Source organism: Centroberyx gerrardi, chromosome 7 (genome assembly GCF_048128805.1).
Source record: "Centroberyx gerrardi isolate f3 chromosome 7, fCenGer3.hap1.cur.20231027, whole genome shotgun sequence".
NCBI lineage: Eukaryota > Metazoa > Chordata > Actinopteri > Beryciformes > Berycidae > Centroberyx > Centroberyx gerrardi.
The window spans coordinates 19,757,071-19,772,647 of NC_136003.1; the positions used below are offsets into that span (position 1 = coordinate 19,757,071).

The 15,577-nt window shown below is 40.5% G+C and overlaps 1 protein-coding gene across 1 annotated transcript; it reads right to left on the reverse strand.

The window, feature by feature from the left end:
• Positions 1 to 103: 103 nt before the first annotated feature.
• fscn2a (fascin actin-bundling protein 2a, retinal) lies at positions 104 to 8,800 on the reverse strand. Its single transcript, XM_071924298.2, has 5 exons — positions 7,978 to 8,800; positions 2,698 to 2,854; positions 2,431 to 2,552; positions 2,134 to 2,301; positions 104 to 309 (listed from the first exon to the last, which is right to left on the reverse strand). The coding sequence occupies exons 1-5, from the start codon at positions 8,798 to 8,800 to the stop codon at positions 104 to 106; spliced, it is 1,476 nt and encodes a 491-aa protein (XP_071780399.1).
• Between the last annotated feature and the right edge of the window lie 6,777 nt (positions 8,801 to 15,577).

Sequence of the window (15,577 nt, forward strand, 5' to 3'; positions counted from 1 at the left end):
GCGAAAATGTTCCCCGGTCAGTCTGCATCATGTTTACATTGGTAGGAGCGGGTCCTGCGCCTCTCCTCTGCCCTCCTTCTTTGAGGACCATCGTGAGGACGGATCAGTACTCCCAGAGAGAGGACACATCGACAGCGGTGCCATCACCCTTCAGCGTGCCCCCCTGGTCTCCACGCAGGTATTTGCCATTGGAGCCCTTGATGCCGATGCGTCCGTGCTCCAGGAACTCAAGGAAAAAGTCCTCAGGCTTCTCTCCATCTGAGCACACTAGACCGTTGCTGGAGACATACCAGAACTTTCCACCCACACCTGGAGAGGGACATTAGAGGATTATCTATTAGCTGTTAGGTAAAAATTAACAATTATTGATAGATCCTAAATATATATAAAAACAGGATACAGATGTTATTGTTTAAGTTATACATAGGGATGGAACGATATGCTTATCTCACAATACGATTCGATATGCAATACGGGGCTTACAATTCGATACAATAAATTTGATGTAATAAATAAAATTTCAATGACACCAAAGGATGACTGCAGAATTATGTTTATTTCTAAGCCACAAATGTTTCTAGCAATAACACTGGCTTACTAGAATGTAAACAACAATTTGAATTTCCTTACAAAATGCAAATAATATAATTCCGATATAGAGCTTGTGAAATTTTGATGGGCAAGCCATCTCATTGGTAATTACTAGGGCTGCAGCTATCGATTATTTTAGTAATCGAGTATTCTACCGATTATCCCATTGATTAATTGAGTAATCGGATAAGAAATACTTTTGCTTTATTAAAGAGCAATAGTAAATATACAAAAGAGAAAAGCTGTCCGCACGAAGCTGTCCATACGACACTGTGATTTACTGAAAATGAGGTGAAATAATAATTATTATTGATATTTATTACTAGGCCTAAATATCATACAAGTTCATAAGACTGGCTAATGTACATTTATTTACTATGTTGAAGGGTTGCCCTACACCTGCTGACCCTACTCACTGCAATCAAACTAAACTGAATATACCTGCTGTATTGGACTGGTGCATTTTAGGCTCCAATTGCTACTTACACCACCTGATATTTTGCTTTCTGGGGTATTTTATGCATCACTGTGAGGGGAGTAGGTGTGTGTGTGTGTGTGGGTGTGTGTGTGTGTATGTGTGTGACTATCATAATAATAACATGAATGAAGCTCAGGCTTTCACAAATTGACTGCAGCATTTTATTTTCTGTGGTTATTTTCTTGAGCAAAACTTAGCTAACTTAGGGACATCATAACTAGCCACCATATTGATTTACGTTCTTAACTAGCCATTACATATAGCCATAATTAACGTGCATTCTTTACTAGCCTTCATCTCATCCCGTTTTAATATTAAGTGCTGACTCCGCCCACCCGGCCAGTTTCGGCGTACGCCGGTAGCAATTACAAGTGGACCCTATCCTACAGTCCCTGCTCTCAGCGGAGGGAAGGAGCTACGCTGTGTGTGGGAAGCGCTGTGACCGTCAGACCTCTCTGGATTAGACAAGCAAGTAGAGAAAACCAGCATCAGCTGAACCAATTTATTGCCAAATGCTTTGGGATTCAACACATTAACATTGCTTCCCATGGTCAGAAAAAGTTGGCAGATTTGTCGCTAGTCGCTTTTGAGAAATAAAGTCGCCAGGGGGGTCTGAAAAGTCGCTAAGTCTAGCGACAAAGTCGCCAAGTTGGCAACACTGGATCCGCAACTTTGGACACTTTCTGTCGTTTTCTCTGGCCTGTCTCTTCTCTTCGCCCCTCGCCATTTTCTCTCTCTTTCTCCAGCGCGTTGTGCAACAGTAATAATCATCCATGCGAAACACTGAGTGTGTATATAGTTATATGGATTAAACGAAGCTTCGATGCAAAGAATTTGCATTGATGATTTTTAGTAATCGAGTTACTCGAGTTTCTCGAGGAATCGTTTCAGCCCTAGTAATTACTATAGAAGAATAAAATGTAGCTAATATCGTGATTAATTTTCCTGCTCCGCAATACATATTGTCACATTTTTGCATTGTGATATATTGAATTTCAATATATTGTCCCATCCCTAGTTATACAGCCCACATGACACACGCATAGACACACAGACACACTGACTTTTTATGTGGTATGCGCCATCATTGAAGATCAAAGAGAAAATGTCATAGACAGATCGGTTTGCATCCAGAGTGTTGGAGTTCTTGTGGTGACACACGAAGCCATTCTCTCCCCGAAGGATCAGCATAGGGCGGTTGATGAGTTTCATCAGGAATAGTTCATCGTCACCTGCAATGGCCGCACAAGAGTGCAGGACAATTACTGTTCATCTATCCAGTTGATGCAGCTGGAACTTTTGGGGTATTTTCAGTCAAGCGCACACAGTGACTGGAGAAAGGGTTGCCTAAAAGCACTTACCCACAGTATCGCTGACCGCTGAGAGCTGCCCGTTCTTCTTTGTGCACACATACTTCCCATTACTTGCCTTGAGTGTCACTCTCTGGCCTCGCCATTCAATGTCAAACATTGTATTGACCTCTCTGGATAGAACGAGGTGGATGGAATGATGGGGATATGAAGGAAAATGTAGATAAGAGATGTGTGAACAAGCATGGTTAACAGTTTGTTAAAATAACAGCTTGACACAAAATAAGAGCTCTTATTTTGAAGCTAAGAGCTACTCACACTTCTGTGGCAGTGGATTGGATCTCTCCGTGAGACACGAGAGTCCAGTAGGATCCGCCATTGGTTCTGAACATACACTTCTTGCTCTCCTTGTCAATCTCCATCTGAAAGGTCTCCATGTCTGTCTCCGCATCCTGATTGGCTGAAATGCTCACCCCTGACAATAAGGGAAGAAAAAGACATCCCTGATAATTATGCCTTTGTTCAACAGAGAATAATAATTACAATTGTACCTCCTCTTGAATGCCATTTACACTCTAAGGCATTGTCAAGGAGACATGCTTGCATAACAGTAATGTGACATTTAATTATAACCGTGCCCTCTTGTTGCACAGCACGATACAGCGAGTTATCTACAACAACTGAGTCACAGCGTACTTCTCCTCATAGGCAGTAGGTGCTGTTAGATCTCACAACATGTTCATGTCGCAGGTTGAAAAAGGTGGCTCGATGCTGTCAATATCACACAATAAATACCGCTGCAGATTACAGTATCAGATTACATTTTCAGATCTTGGTTTTGTTGTGGGTTAGTTTGGACGCCGAGTTTTATGTGGGTGTCACCACCTGGAGGTGCCATTTTGTGCCACATACTGCTGTATGACAACCTTGGCATGGTATTGCTTCAAGACTGTCTGCTGGCAGATGATCTTATATTTGTGCATCCTTACTAAGAAGGCAATGGTGCTTCCAATGCAATAACATGAGTGTGAACATATTTGATGACACATTGACCTGGTCCTCGGTGCTACTTTGATGGATTGTTGGTGTTATATTAGACTTGTTGAGGCAGACATTTTCAAGTACTGTCCTCACACACTAATCTATTTGAATTGTGTAATAGTGTTATTGTTGCACAAGCACAATCTAACTTTTCTGACACTTAAGTTAAAAAATGATCTGATAGGAGTAACCTGAGGTTCATTTTCTAGAAGGGACACATAATACATTGAGGAATTCACTCTGATTGCTACAGTTGTGAATGTTGAGTGAGTGTGGTGATGCTGTTCTTGTCAACACTCGCTCATGTTGTCTGAATAATAGTGAACCAAATAACCAACCAGAAGGTGAAAAGAGAATTTCCCCCCTTGGGAGATTAATTATTCAGATCCGGGCCAAGACCTTTATTGCATGTCATCCCAATCTTTCCTGTCTCTCTCTACGTTGAGCTATCAAATAACGATGAAAATGCCCAAAAAAATAATCTTTAAAAATATATATACAGCAGTAATACCCAAGAGGCCATTCTTTACTGTGAATGTGGGTACAATATTAATGAGGTAAGATACAAAGCACAGCTGCAGTGCAGCAGATTTTTCTCCAAGGCAGTATACATACATAAGAATTAAAAGCAGGAGAAACCAAGAAAGATCACTAACTAGCTCCATGGGTATAAGATTTTGCAAAGCATCTAATAAAACATGACCAATCACATTGGTTGTCTGAAATGGTTCAACAAACCATTCACACCTCAAGTATGTAGTAAGTATTGTTTATGAGGTGGAAACAATGGAGTGAGACATGCTGTACCAAATCCTTAATGGTATCAAGCTTTTTTACTCTCTAATTTGGAACTTTACATACAAGGACTGATGGTATGTGACAATTAAGCATGAGTCTTAAACACATTTTGAGGTTGTAATGTTTGTTAAGACTTATGTAAAACCAAACTTTATCTTGAGTAATTATCGGACAAGAAAGTTCCAAAAATATGTTTAGAATATAGTATATAATAATCAGTGATAGCATTCATTATACAATACATTATAATAGACCTATTACATTTCTACTATTATATCATTTAGGGTTTCTATGGATTTTAAGCAACCCTCAGTTTCAGAGACCATGTTTCCTTCAAAATTGTGCAGATTATAGTCTATACATAATTTGTTCAACACAAAATTGTAAATTAATATGCAACAAAGTTAGGCAAGATAGGTAAGATCATGTGTAGATTGTTGACTTGAAGTTGCTGAGAATCCTAAAATAGATTGGTATTTGGCTGAAGATCCTAAATTCTGTAATTGTACTAGCCTGGTTCTGGACTCCTGAATCGCGACCCGCCCACTCTTCAGATTTGGTCGAGCCATTCAGGGTCTGGTGCTGCTCTATTTAAAGGCGATTTCTCGATCGGAAAAAACGATTGGGCCAATCAGCGCCTTTGTGGGCGGGACTAAAGTTTGAACCGTTTGTGCAACGATTTTTCATTATTTCATCGTATCGGCATAATAATATCTGTTGAAATCATTCCTTAACCAACATATTGTCTTTGCAAAGACGCTATTTTAGTCAAAAATGACTGACATTTTTGGTAAAGTTAGTAAATACGCCCAGCATCAGTGTAACTGAAAATAACATCAGAGCGGCCGGAAACGTCAGTCACTGGTGATTGGTTTGGGGAAAATCAACACCCCCCCACACAGAACTAACATGGAGGCAATGTCAGACTGAATAATGGAGTGGAAACGAAATGGCCTGAATATCAGGCTATAATTGTACCAAATTTTAAATATAGTAATAATGACACAATTTAACAATTGAACAATTCATTTCACAAACCTCATAACTCATATATTCGGTTTAAAAGCAATTGTGTAACTTAAGCCAAAAACAATCACAGTAACACCCCACATTTGTTTAAAATGGTTTCCATTTTTCATATGAGTCACTAGTGCCCTCTTCTCTAGACCTGAGTGCCTCACCTGCAGCCGATCTAGTGTTATATACTTAATCCACATGTATTAAGTCTGTCTGATGGAGAGTGAGGTGGTGGAGAATACACAGACATATAACTGAACTGTGTCTGCTGTAGTTCAAATTAGATGCCACAGAAATATCCTTCAACCTCTCTCTTAAGCCTGTTACATCCCTAATCCCCCACAGCCACCCCTCCACCCATCCTGCTCATTCGCTTGCTGTAATTCCCTGAGTGGTGAAATGCAAATCTGCACCACAGGGCCCACTAAGCAGCTTTCAGTGCCTTGTTCCTTAAAAAAGTGGATCTGCCACAAGGCCAAACACTACAATTCAAAATGAAATTCTTTGCCCTATATTTTGTGGGGAGGTTGTTGAAATATTGACCTGAAAGTGACCTTTTGCTAATCCATAATTGTATTCATGCATAACCAATGAGAACCACAATTCATTACACAATGGAATGTTGGTTCAAGAACCTAATTTTCTCAGATATGCTTAATAGTGTCTGTACTTCATAGCTTGTGTACAACTAAACCTGTAAAAATGTCCTTCAACCAGGCCCGACAGAACTATCAGCTGTTTCAATAAAATTTGAAAGTCTCAAAAAGCTACAATAGATCCCAGTTTTCTTCTCTATTTGTCATAAATTGCTGTCTTGTCTACTTATATATCCTACAGAGCAGATCATCATATCATCCAGGCTGACAGTAGACCTTGTAACTGATCTGTGTGGTAAGGCCTGGCCATAGGTCTCTGTTTAGCTGCCCCAGTATCTACCCCAGTCCAGGATCTACATCTCCATTAGAACCACGTAAGTTGGAAAACTTCACTCTCACTCTGTGGATGATGCTAGAGAGCTAGTATTGTTCTGATGATAGCTGCAAGTCTGATGGTCATTGATGGTAATTAAGTGACACCCATGGGACACAGGTCTGCCCTGGAGTCATCTGTGCTCTGCTTAATCTTCAATGGACACACAGTGGAAATGACAAAGCCCATTACCACGATTACCCCCTCAGTATGGCCGTCAACCACTGACTGGATCAAGCATGCAGGCAAGAAAGCAAGGGCTTTCTTTCAGTGGTTTGTGAATGTTCCTGGTTTGGTATTTTTACTGAAATGATGAAATAGAATAGTCTGGGCCATATTAAGTTAATTTGAATCCCTCATTATCCTCATTCATTGCATGTGCTCAAGCTATATCCACCCAACTGGTACTTCTTCAATCAGGAAAGTATTCAAGTAACTCAAAGGGCACACCATCCGCTGTGCAATGCTGTTTGATATGCCAGTGCTTCTCAATCCTGGTCCTCGGGGCCTGGAGTACTGCTGGTTTTCTATCCTACCAGCTAGTTAATTACTAGTAGTAGCTAGTGTCCCAGGTGTATATCAATCCCTGATTAGATGTCTAAATTGAAAATTGGTGATGGGTCATGAGGACCAGGGTGGAGAACCACTGATCTATGCATTGAAAATCTTTTATATAGATCTTCCATTATGCTATTATTATTTAAGCCACCATCAGTACTTTGTCCTGGAAAATGCAACTATACAACTACAGTCTCTATATAGCTACCCTGGTTCAGTTTCCAATAGCTTCCCCAAACCAACACCAAAGCCAAACCAGTTGAGATGAGACTAAGAAACTAACACTGGAAAATAGAATACTCAATTGGAGAGCAGAACACAGAACTGAACAGAAGCCGACTGACATGGTGAAAAGACTACTGAACTGAAGTCTAAAGAACTTCACAGTACTATTGAACTGGGAAGTTGACTACTGCATTGAACAAAAGAATATTGAACAGTGAACTATTTTCTCTCCTTGTAAAGAAAAATACATTACTGAACTCGCTTACTGACACATCGACATTTTTCTGGAAGTGGTTGTGTAGTGTCAAAAATACAGTGACCATGTGTTTCTCTCTTGGGAACCAGAAAATGGCTTCATGCGGTGCTTACAATGTGATGGTAAAGTGCACAAGGGCTTTCAGCGGGTTGTGCTTAGTGAATACAAAATAATAGACAAGTGAATCGCGGAAGCTCTAATTTTCTCAAAGGAGATGCATTAACCATGATGTTATTTTCATAATAAGTGTAAACAACAATTCAGCATGAAGCCTCTGAAAGGAGCTCCTGCTTTTGAGGCACATTTGGCGTACATGAATGCCATTTTTTTGTTTTGTTTCCAAATCCATTTGTTATCATGAAGACACCTTCCAAATTGCCTCAAAACAAAATGGACCTGTTGAATTGGGAGCCCATCTTCAGCATTTATATTGCACTACACTGTCAAAGTCTGAGAAGATTCAAGAAGTTATTTAAGAAGTTATTTGCAAGCAATCATGACTCATCCATTAACCACACATCTCTTCAAATCAATCAATAGTGAAATTCATGCTTGCTTCAATGCTCTTATTGTTTGAGCAAGAGCAGCAGGGGTGCAGCACTCCAATCCATTCTCTGTATGAGACTGTTCAATTCTCTAAATATAAAACTTAATTTTTGCTGTAAGATAAAGGCAAGTGATTACATTACAAACTTGTGTGCCCTTTTCTCACCAATGTACCGCAGGCTGATTACCTTGCTTGACGGAGACAAATCTTTTATTGGCAGCTTGAAAAACTACTTGTGGATGACTCTCTTCTAGATCAAACAGCTCATCCTTGCCAGGCTTGGAGCATCGGCCAGAGCGCAGCGTGCCAGTGGGACCCATAGGGGTCAGGTACTTCCCATCGCAGTCCTTGAAGGCCAGCTTGCCAGATTTGAGCTCCAGTGTGAAGGCAGTGGTAAGGGTGTTCTCCTTCACCAGTTTACCATCATTGCTGAGGAAACGGCTGTCGCAGGTCTTAAGGCTGTACTTGCCCTCCATGTAGACCAGGGTGACCAGGGAGTCCACTCCCCAGGGAATGTTGCTATCCACTGAGATCTCTCCATCAGAGGCAGACAGATGGGCATAGCGCTTACGTGCCACGCTGAGCAGGCTGGCCTGTGGATGGAGGGCCATGTGGACGGCCCACAACTCTGGCTCCGCAATGGCCTGGGCAAAACAACACAGGTAGTCAGCCGAGCCTCCGAAATAGCGCAGGTAAGGTTCTGACTGTAGGGCCCAGCGTCCATCAGATTGGGGCACAATGAGGAAGCGGCAGTCAGAGTCTGGCTTCTCTGCCCCGCAGGTGATCTTCCCATCCTTGTCAGAGGCCAGATAGCGTCCCAGGTGGCTACGGAGGAACACCGCCTGGCCGTCCTGGTCATCCTGCTCCAGGGTCCAGATCTGTTTCTTCTTCATGCTGGTGGCCGAGGCGTTCACCTTGAAGCCAAAGGCCTCGGCCGTCAGGTACCGGTTCTCATGGTTGATGAGGCCAAACTGCAGCTTCAGGGCTTTGTTAATTCCGTTTGTGGGCATGCTTGATCCGTCCACACGTTAAGATTCCAAGTGAATAGGTTTAGGACAGACAAGGGAAAGGGTAATGGGGGAAAGCGGGCATGAGATAGAAAAGAAAAAGCAAAATGTTTGAACCCCCCCTCTTCCGTCTCTCAAGCTGTAAATTAGCTCCACTTATCTCCCTTAATGGAATGTGTTCAGTAGTCCTCTCTTCCGCTCTCACTCTCTCTCTCTCTTTTCCCCAGAGGACTTGCACAGGCGCTTGCTCTCTGTTCCTTAATCAGTTGGGATTAAAATCAGCAGGACACAGCACCTCAATCCAACAAGCCGCTGACGTCACGTACCAGTGCACCAACCCTACATCTCTCCTCCCTCTCCTTCCCTGTTACACACTCAGTGCAGTTTCATTCTCTATCTGTTTCACATCTTCCTTTATGCTCATGTCTCTCCCTTTTCTCCTTCTTACTCGTCCTCCCTCCCTATAATTCACACTGACACTCTCATTTGTCAACCCCACTCCCTATTGGCTCTCACTCACATATTTAGGCCTATATACTAGTAGCCACGCCATCCAACCCAAGGATTATCCTAGCTTTGATCTGCTGGCGAGCCACAGCCTAATTGGAAAACGTCCAGAGAGTAAAGGTGCTTTTGGTCACTCCCCACAGCTTCCCTTTCTGCAGCGAGCCCCTTTTCAAACAGGTTTTGTCCAAGATTAAGTTAGTATGTGTAAACATAAGCACAACTTGAATAGCAATGTTTCCTGCCTATAAATAAGCTTTCCACGTGTTAAAGACTCCATGCAAAGATTTGAAATCTCATTCACAAAGAGCCTCTTTCACATTCACTTTTACCAGGGTTAATATACATCAGGCTGACCGATTATTTAGAGGCATACTCTAAATTCCCAAAGCTGTAGAAAGGTTTCTTTGTGAAAATGTTGTCACGCATGTAGCGCTCCACTGCTGCTTTTTGTTTGGTCCAAGTTTCTCCATAGAGATATTTAAATTTGTAAGGTCTGCGAGCTTAGCTAAGAGGAATTTGAATACAACACATTTGAATGTACTCAAGTATTGCACATTTGCCTTGTCTCAACTTTCACTTTGAAAGTCTTTTACTGGTTGACTCTCATCCAACGTCTCCCTTGCTCCACTCTGTATTATTTTTAATCCTCCCAGACCCTCTTCTGTTAGTCTGTCAGCCATTTGGTAACAGAGGACAGGACTCCATGCCCCATGACCTTTGTCACAGCACACGCCAAGATCAACCTTTCTAAGAGCATTACAGACCTCTTTCACTAAGGTTCCTGGGGGTGTAGGAGGAAACTTATGCAAAGGAGATCTGGATACCCTAAATGCTAAAACCACCAGAGTGTGTGATTCAAACTGTAATATTAGTGGTAAGGGAAATCATCAGACTGGCATTATTTCCTAACACTCTTTAATGGCAAGTGTTGTCATCTAAGTTTATTGCCCTTGGCATGAGACAGAAAGAGGGATTGGCACAGACAGCCCAGACCACTGTAGGGGGTTAACACTGTCCTGGTAATCTGAGGAGAAAGTGTAGTAATCATCCAAAGCTGAATAGAAACTATTTATGTAGTACATACATATGTAGTACATAGATGTGTGTATAGTAAGGGACAGCATCCCCTTCATTACAATTCAATTTTATATCATATCAAAATAAATCACTCCCGCAAATTTAGAATATCTTATATTTTTGACAATCAATTTGCAAAAAAAAAAAAAAAAATGTCTTCATGTCTAATTGCCCATTCCACAATTTAAGTCAATATTGTTAGTTAAGCAGCTTGCTTAAACTTGTAAAAGAATCAAGGAAGCCTATTTAATGTTTATAAGTTTCAATAACCTAGAATAGTATGAAAATGGTTAAAAAGTGCTGCGGTACACTCCTCTCCCTATTATCAACATGGTAGACATTGCTTATATACTGTATCTTCTCTACCTTTCACTTGGTCTTGTGTTCATTGTCCCTAATGGGATGAGTCCATTAGTCATTCAGTCAAACACAGATGGCCAGGTGGGCCCTTGTAGTAGGTGAGTAAACCACTGTGTCTCAAAGGAGGAGCAGTGTGGGAGCTCCTCAGCACTGAACAGCACACTACGCCTTTCCAAAAGCTCCTATATTTGTTTATTAGGCGACCCACTGATCAATAGACATTTTCAATATCAAGTACTAGTTCATTTTGCATAAGAATTAACTGTGTTGAAATTGTAGAATACAAAATGTATGCAGCTAGTACAGCTATTATGGTCAGGCAATCTCTACCAAAAGTGTACCGTATTGAGTCTGCTGTTGGTCACAGTTAGATTTGAAAGTGATCATTTTCCCTCACAGCTGTTCTGTGTGTAGGCACCATTGGATTTTGTGAGTCAATGAAAGTGGCACACTGTTTCACTATAAATAGAGTGCTCACACTGTACTTCTAATCCACCTGATAGGACTGTTACTCAGCTCCTTGGTGAGAATCTGTTAACCTCCTATAATACATTGCATGGCTCCGATATTTGAAAGAAACACTGGACTGAGTTGCCATCATTTGGATGTATTTCTGTTAGTCTATGTTAAAGAATGTATTTTCATTTTGTCTGTCAAAAGTGAATTCACTTTGTTAAATCGTCTGCCTCTATTTTGCAATTAGGTCATTTATTGTCATCAGTCACATTCTATACTAAACTGCCAGTGCTACTCCTTTTCCCTGATTTTGTGGATTTTAATGGTCAGGTAAGTTAAAGTCACAATGAGCATTTTGAGAACATCTTGCTCCCGTAAGGTGATGCATTTCCTGTTTAAACAGGATACTGGGGTGGGTCATAAGGCAGGGAGGGATCATTCAAAAGTATAAACCAATGGGAGTTAGGGAGTTATCAGTTATAGAGAGAAAGGTGGTTTTAGGTAAGTGAAAGTCATGAGATGTTTCATTTTTTTGGCATAAATTGTCAAATAGGTGTATGGTATGATAGTTTGAATGAGCTAAAAAGGCAAAAAAGTCATTTTAATTTCAGTGTGACTTTAAAGTGATCTTGAACTTTGGTTGTGTAGCTTCTTGGCCGTGATATAACCCCAAAATCGAAAAAAATTGAGAGACTTGTTTTTTATATATCGTATATGTTTATATATATATTATACATCACTTTTTTTTGACTATTTACAATTATTGGTAAACATATTTTCTTTGTTTCATCGGCATTCTTCCGACCGGATTTCGCTGTTACAATTGTTCAAACTGAAAGGTTTAACAAACATAAAGAAAGTGATTCACTTAACCACAATTCAGTGACAGGACTAGTTTTTTTTAATATATTTTCAGAATCTGCTTTGTTAGCGTCCCTTTATGTGCTAGAAGTGTGATTTTGAGACCTGTTACACTATACAGTGGTAGTGAATGGAGAGGGGAAAAAAACACAATTCTCCAATCCCCTCTCACGGAGCACCGGAGCAACCAATAACAGATAATCACCAATTTTGGGATTATATCATGTCCAGGAAGCTACACCACCCAATGTACCACCAAAGCTCAACATCACTTTAAGTACCTAAGTTCTGCTAGTTCTTCAAGGTTGTAACTATTTTAACTGAACAAGTGCATTCTTTGGGGAAGGCACAAGGAAAGTCTTATCTCCGCTAATAAGAACCCAACAAAAGCATTCAAAAAAAGGAAAATGTCTCCAGAATAAACCCTCAAGTGCCTCCAATTAGAATTTCCTTCGGTCTTCAACCTTGAACAAACTTCTTTTGGTTGAATCAGATATTAGCACAGGGATCTGAGCTGCCCACATCTACCTTGTACAATATGATACTTTTACCATTTGGAACTTTTACCCAACTCACCCAACCCATCAATCACACAAATTTCAGGAGATTTAGTACACACTGAATTTCAGTGAACTGTGTTTCCACCCTGTGCTCACTGGGTGGCAGTGTTGCCTTTCCCCATTACACAATTGTAGTTTACTATTAGGGAGATGACTGTAAGTGTTAGCGTAACTGAAAGTCATCGACATAATTGATATAATGGCATATTGCATATTGTATTTTTTGTGTCCGAATTACTATCATAGAGAGGATCCATCCATCAATTTGTATTGATTCTCATAGTGAGGGTTGGGGTAGTGATAACTGGGTCAAATAAATGCAACTTTGCAACTTATATTTCTGCATATAGCTGCCAGATGGGTTGAGTTTGCCACATAAGACAGTAGACTATACATTAGTATACTTTTCTGTGATGGTCAACTCCTACCCACCCATCTGGCACCCCATGCTAAAAGTTATTTGCAAATACTGTTTGACCCAGGGCAAATTTGGATAACATTGTACTTATGTTATATATCTAAAATACATTCAAAGGACATCCCCAGTTACTTAACAGATAATGCAGCATGTCATCGCAATTCTAACACCTCATAATCCAAAATGAGGGTTTATAAATCAATGGGTGATGTACATAATAAATCATTCACTTATTCAGTTTTGTCCCAGAGTCCTACTGGTCGATTCCTGTAGCTACACCACGTTTTTGCATATACATGTTTGGACTTAAAATCATATGTTAAACAGCCATATGGTAATGATAATGTTTTAGGCTTATAAAATCTCATCCCCCCTCATTTAGCACCACTATCCCTTATGAATAAGTACAATATTGAATATACTTTTTGAACTGTACAAATATCACAACAAAACTTTAAATTATCATGAAGCTATGTGTCAAAAATAAATACTATAATCTTTTGTACTACCATTGGAGATAAAAAAAAAAATACAATTAGGCTAAGTAAGATAAGGTCACAAACTTACAATTATCACAGATACACTGTAAGTCTCTATATGAATATATGAATTAGCCAATATAATTGTTTTTGTTAAGTGTAGTGGGCCAGATGCAAACCGAAATCACCCATGTGGGATATGGCAAGGCGTACAATTACAGTAAGCTTACAACTTTGACAAATAACTAGTTTGTATTGGGGCATATGATTCTTGTCCAGTAGATGGCGATGTTGACCATAAATTCAGACTAGAAAGTGTTTTTACTTCAACAAATCTAGACTCGGGCACTATGGGATGAGAAGCGTTTCACAAGAATAATGTCATTCATTTTCTCAAGCTTCCCAGCGGAAAGTCTTAGAGTTGCTGGGTTTGTTGAGCACTAAGCAAAAGTTTAATTAATTCATGACACAGTGCAGCAAATTGTTTTCTGAGGGTGGGCAGGGCAGAATCTCAGATGTATCCACACACAATGTGTTCAACCTTTCACTCATTGGCCTTTTTTTTTTTAACACTGAACAATTAATGCAACCATGGCCCACATGGGGCATGAGATCACCTAAGCAATTTATTAATGAAAAAATGTATTTGCTCTGAAAACAAGGCAAAGGGAAAATTAATTATCTATGGTATTTCAACTTTGGAACCCAGCTCCATTTACAGTATGTATATGTCACTGATATTTGAGTCACAAGTGTTACACGGTAGAAGTGTCCATGCATATGACATCACCAAACTGGAAATGATGACTACTATATCTATAACGATATCTAAACTAGAGACAGTGTGCCGGTAAGCCCCCAGCAGTGTATCACACTGACATAGAGTTCATCTCGTCACATGTGAGCTGTGTTGGTTCCAAATAGAACGGTTTTGGCAAGACGTAACATGCGTCACAAGAAAACAAATGAAAGGATCAGTATATTTTACAGCTGGAAAGAACCAATAAAAGTCTGGAAGGATTGCACTGGGTGTGCTGTCAGTGATCTGCCTTGTGACAATCTCTAATGATGGAGGTAATATTCAGCTAATGAGGACAGTGCCTTTCTTCCGTCCTTCAGATACCCCCCTCCTTCCTTTCTTGTGTCTGGGCTGCCTGGCTCTCCAGGAACCTTATGAGCAATAACTTTAAGTCATTTAGACTGTGGTGGTCCAGTGGCCATGCCAAAGTGTGTTGTGTCACGTCTTTGTCTTTAATCTCTCCCTCTGTCTCTCTCTCCTGCTCTCTCATTTGCTCTCTCTCTTTGTATCTTTCTCTTTTGCACTATTTCTCTTACTTCCCTCTCTCTCTTTCCTTGTGCAAGGTCCCCTGCTGGGGTTCCTGGTTCAAAGCGAGTCAGAAAGAATAATAAAAACCTTTGCTGTTAGCTCCCAGAGAAAGGGACTGAATGATGGAAAAAAGAGAGTGAAAAGGGTTGGTTATTTGCAAACACACACACACACACACACATACACACATGCGTACACACACAAACACACGTATGCATGCACTCACACACACACAGATCAAATGGTGAGCTGAGGTCCCCCCCTAGGGCATGAACATGGATTAATGCGCTTGGTGCGATTATTTCATTTATAACTGTCCTGGACCTTTTCAGATAAGACCATTTTTCAGGTTGCCATCCATTAGCACCTTTAGACTGCATCTATTAGGCTGCCAAGCGCTCAGAGCTCCATTTAAAGGGCCAGCACCCTCCCTGTTCAGCTTGCATTGTAAAGCGCTTTTACAGAGGAGTCAAAACAGTCCAGTGGCAACTTGAACCCAACTTACTCTCAGGACCAAGGTGGGAATCCTTTAATTAATGATAAAAATGACACTTTGGTGATACACCACTAATTCCACTGTGAGTATAAAGAAGGCACATTTCAACATGGCAGATGGAATATCATCAAATAAAAGTTGCATTCACTGAATCAAGTGAGTTCAGTTCCATACTACCGCATTTTCAGTAACAGTTTTAGCCATTATTGCGCGTCAGCATAAATCCAATGCAGTTCCTG

What these genes read in the sequence shown, in the direction of transcription:
- fscn2a (XM_071924298.2), bottom strand. Translation starts at nt 8,800, where the DNA reads ATGCCCACAAACGGAATTAACAAAGCCCTGAAGCTGCAGTTTGGCCTC. An exon ending in CAATCCACTGCCACAGAAGT is followed by an intron (nt 2,553 to 2,697) that starts GTGAGTAGCTCT and finishes CGTTCTATCCAG; the next exon opens with AGAGGTCAATACAATGTTTG. An exon ending in AGCGGTCAGCGATACTGTGG is followed by an intron (nt 2,302 to 2,430) that starts GTAAGTGCTTTT and finishes CGGCCATTGCAG; the next exon opens with GTGACGATGAACTATTCCTG.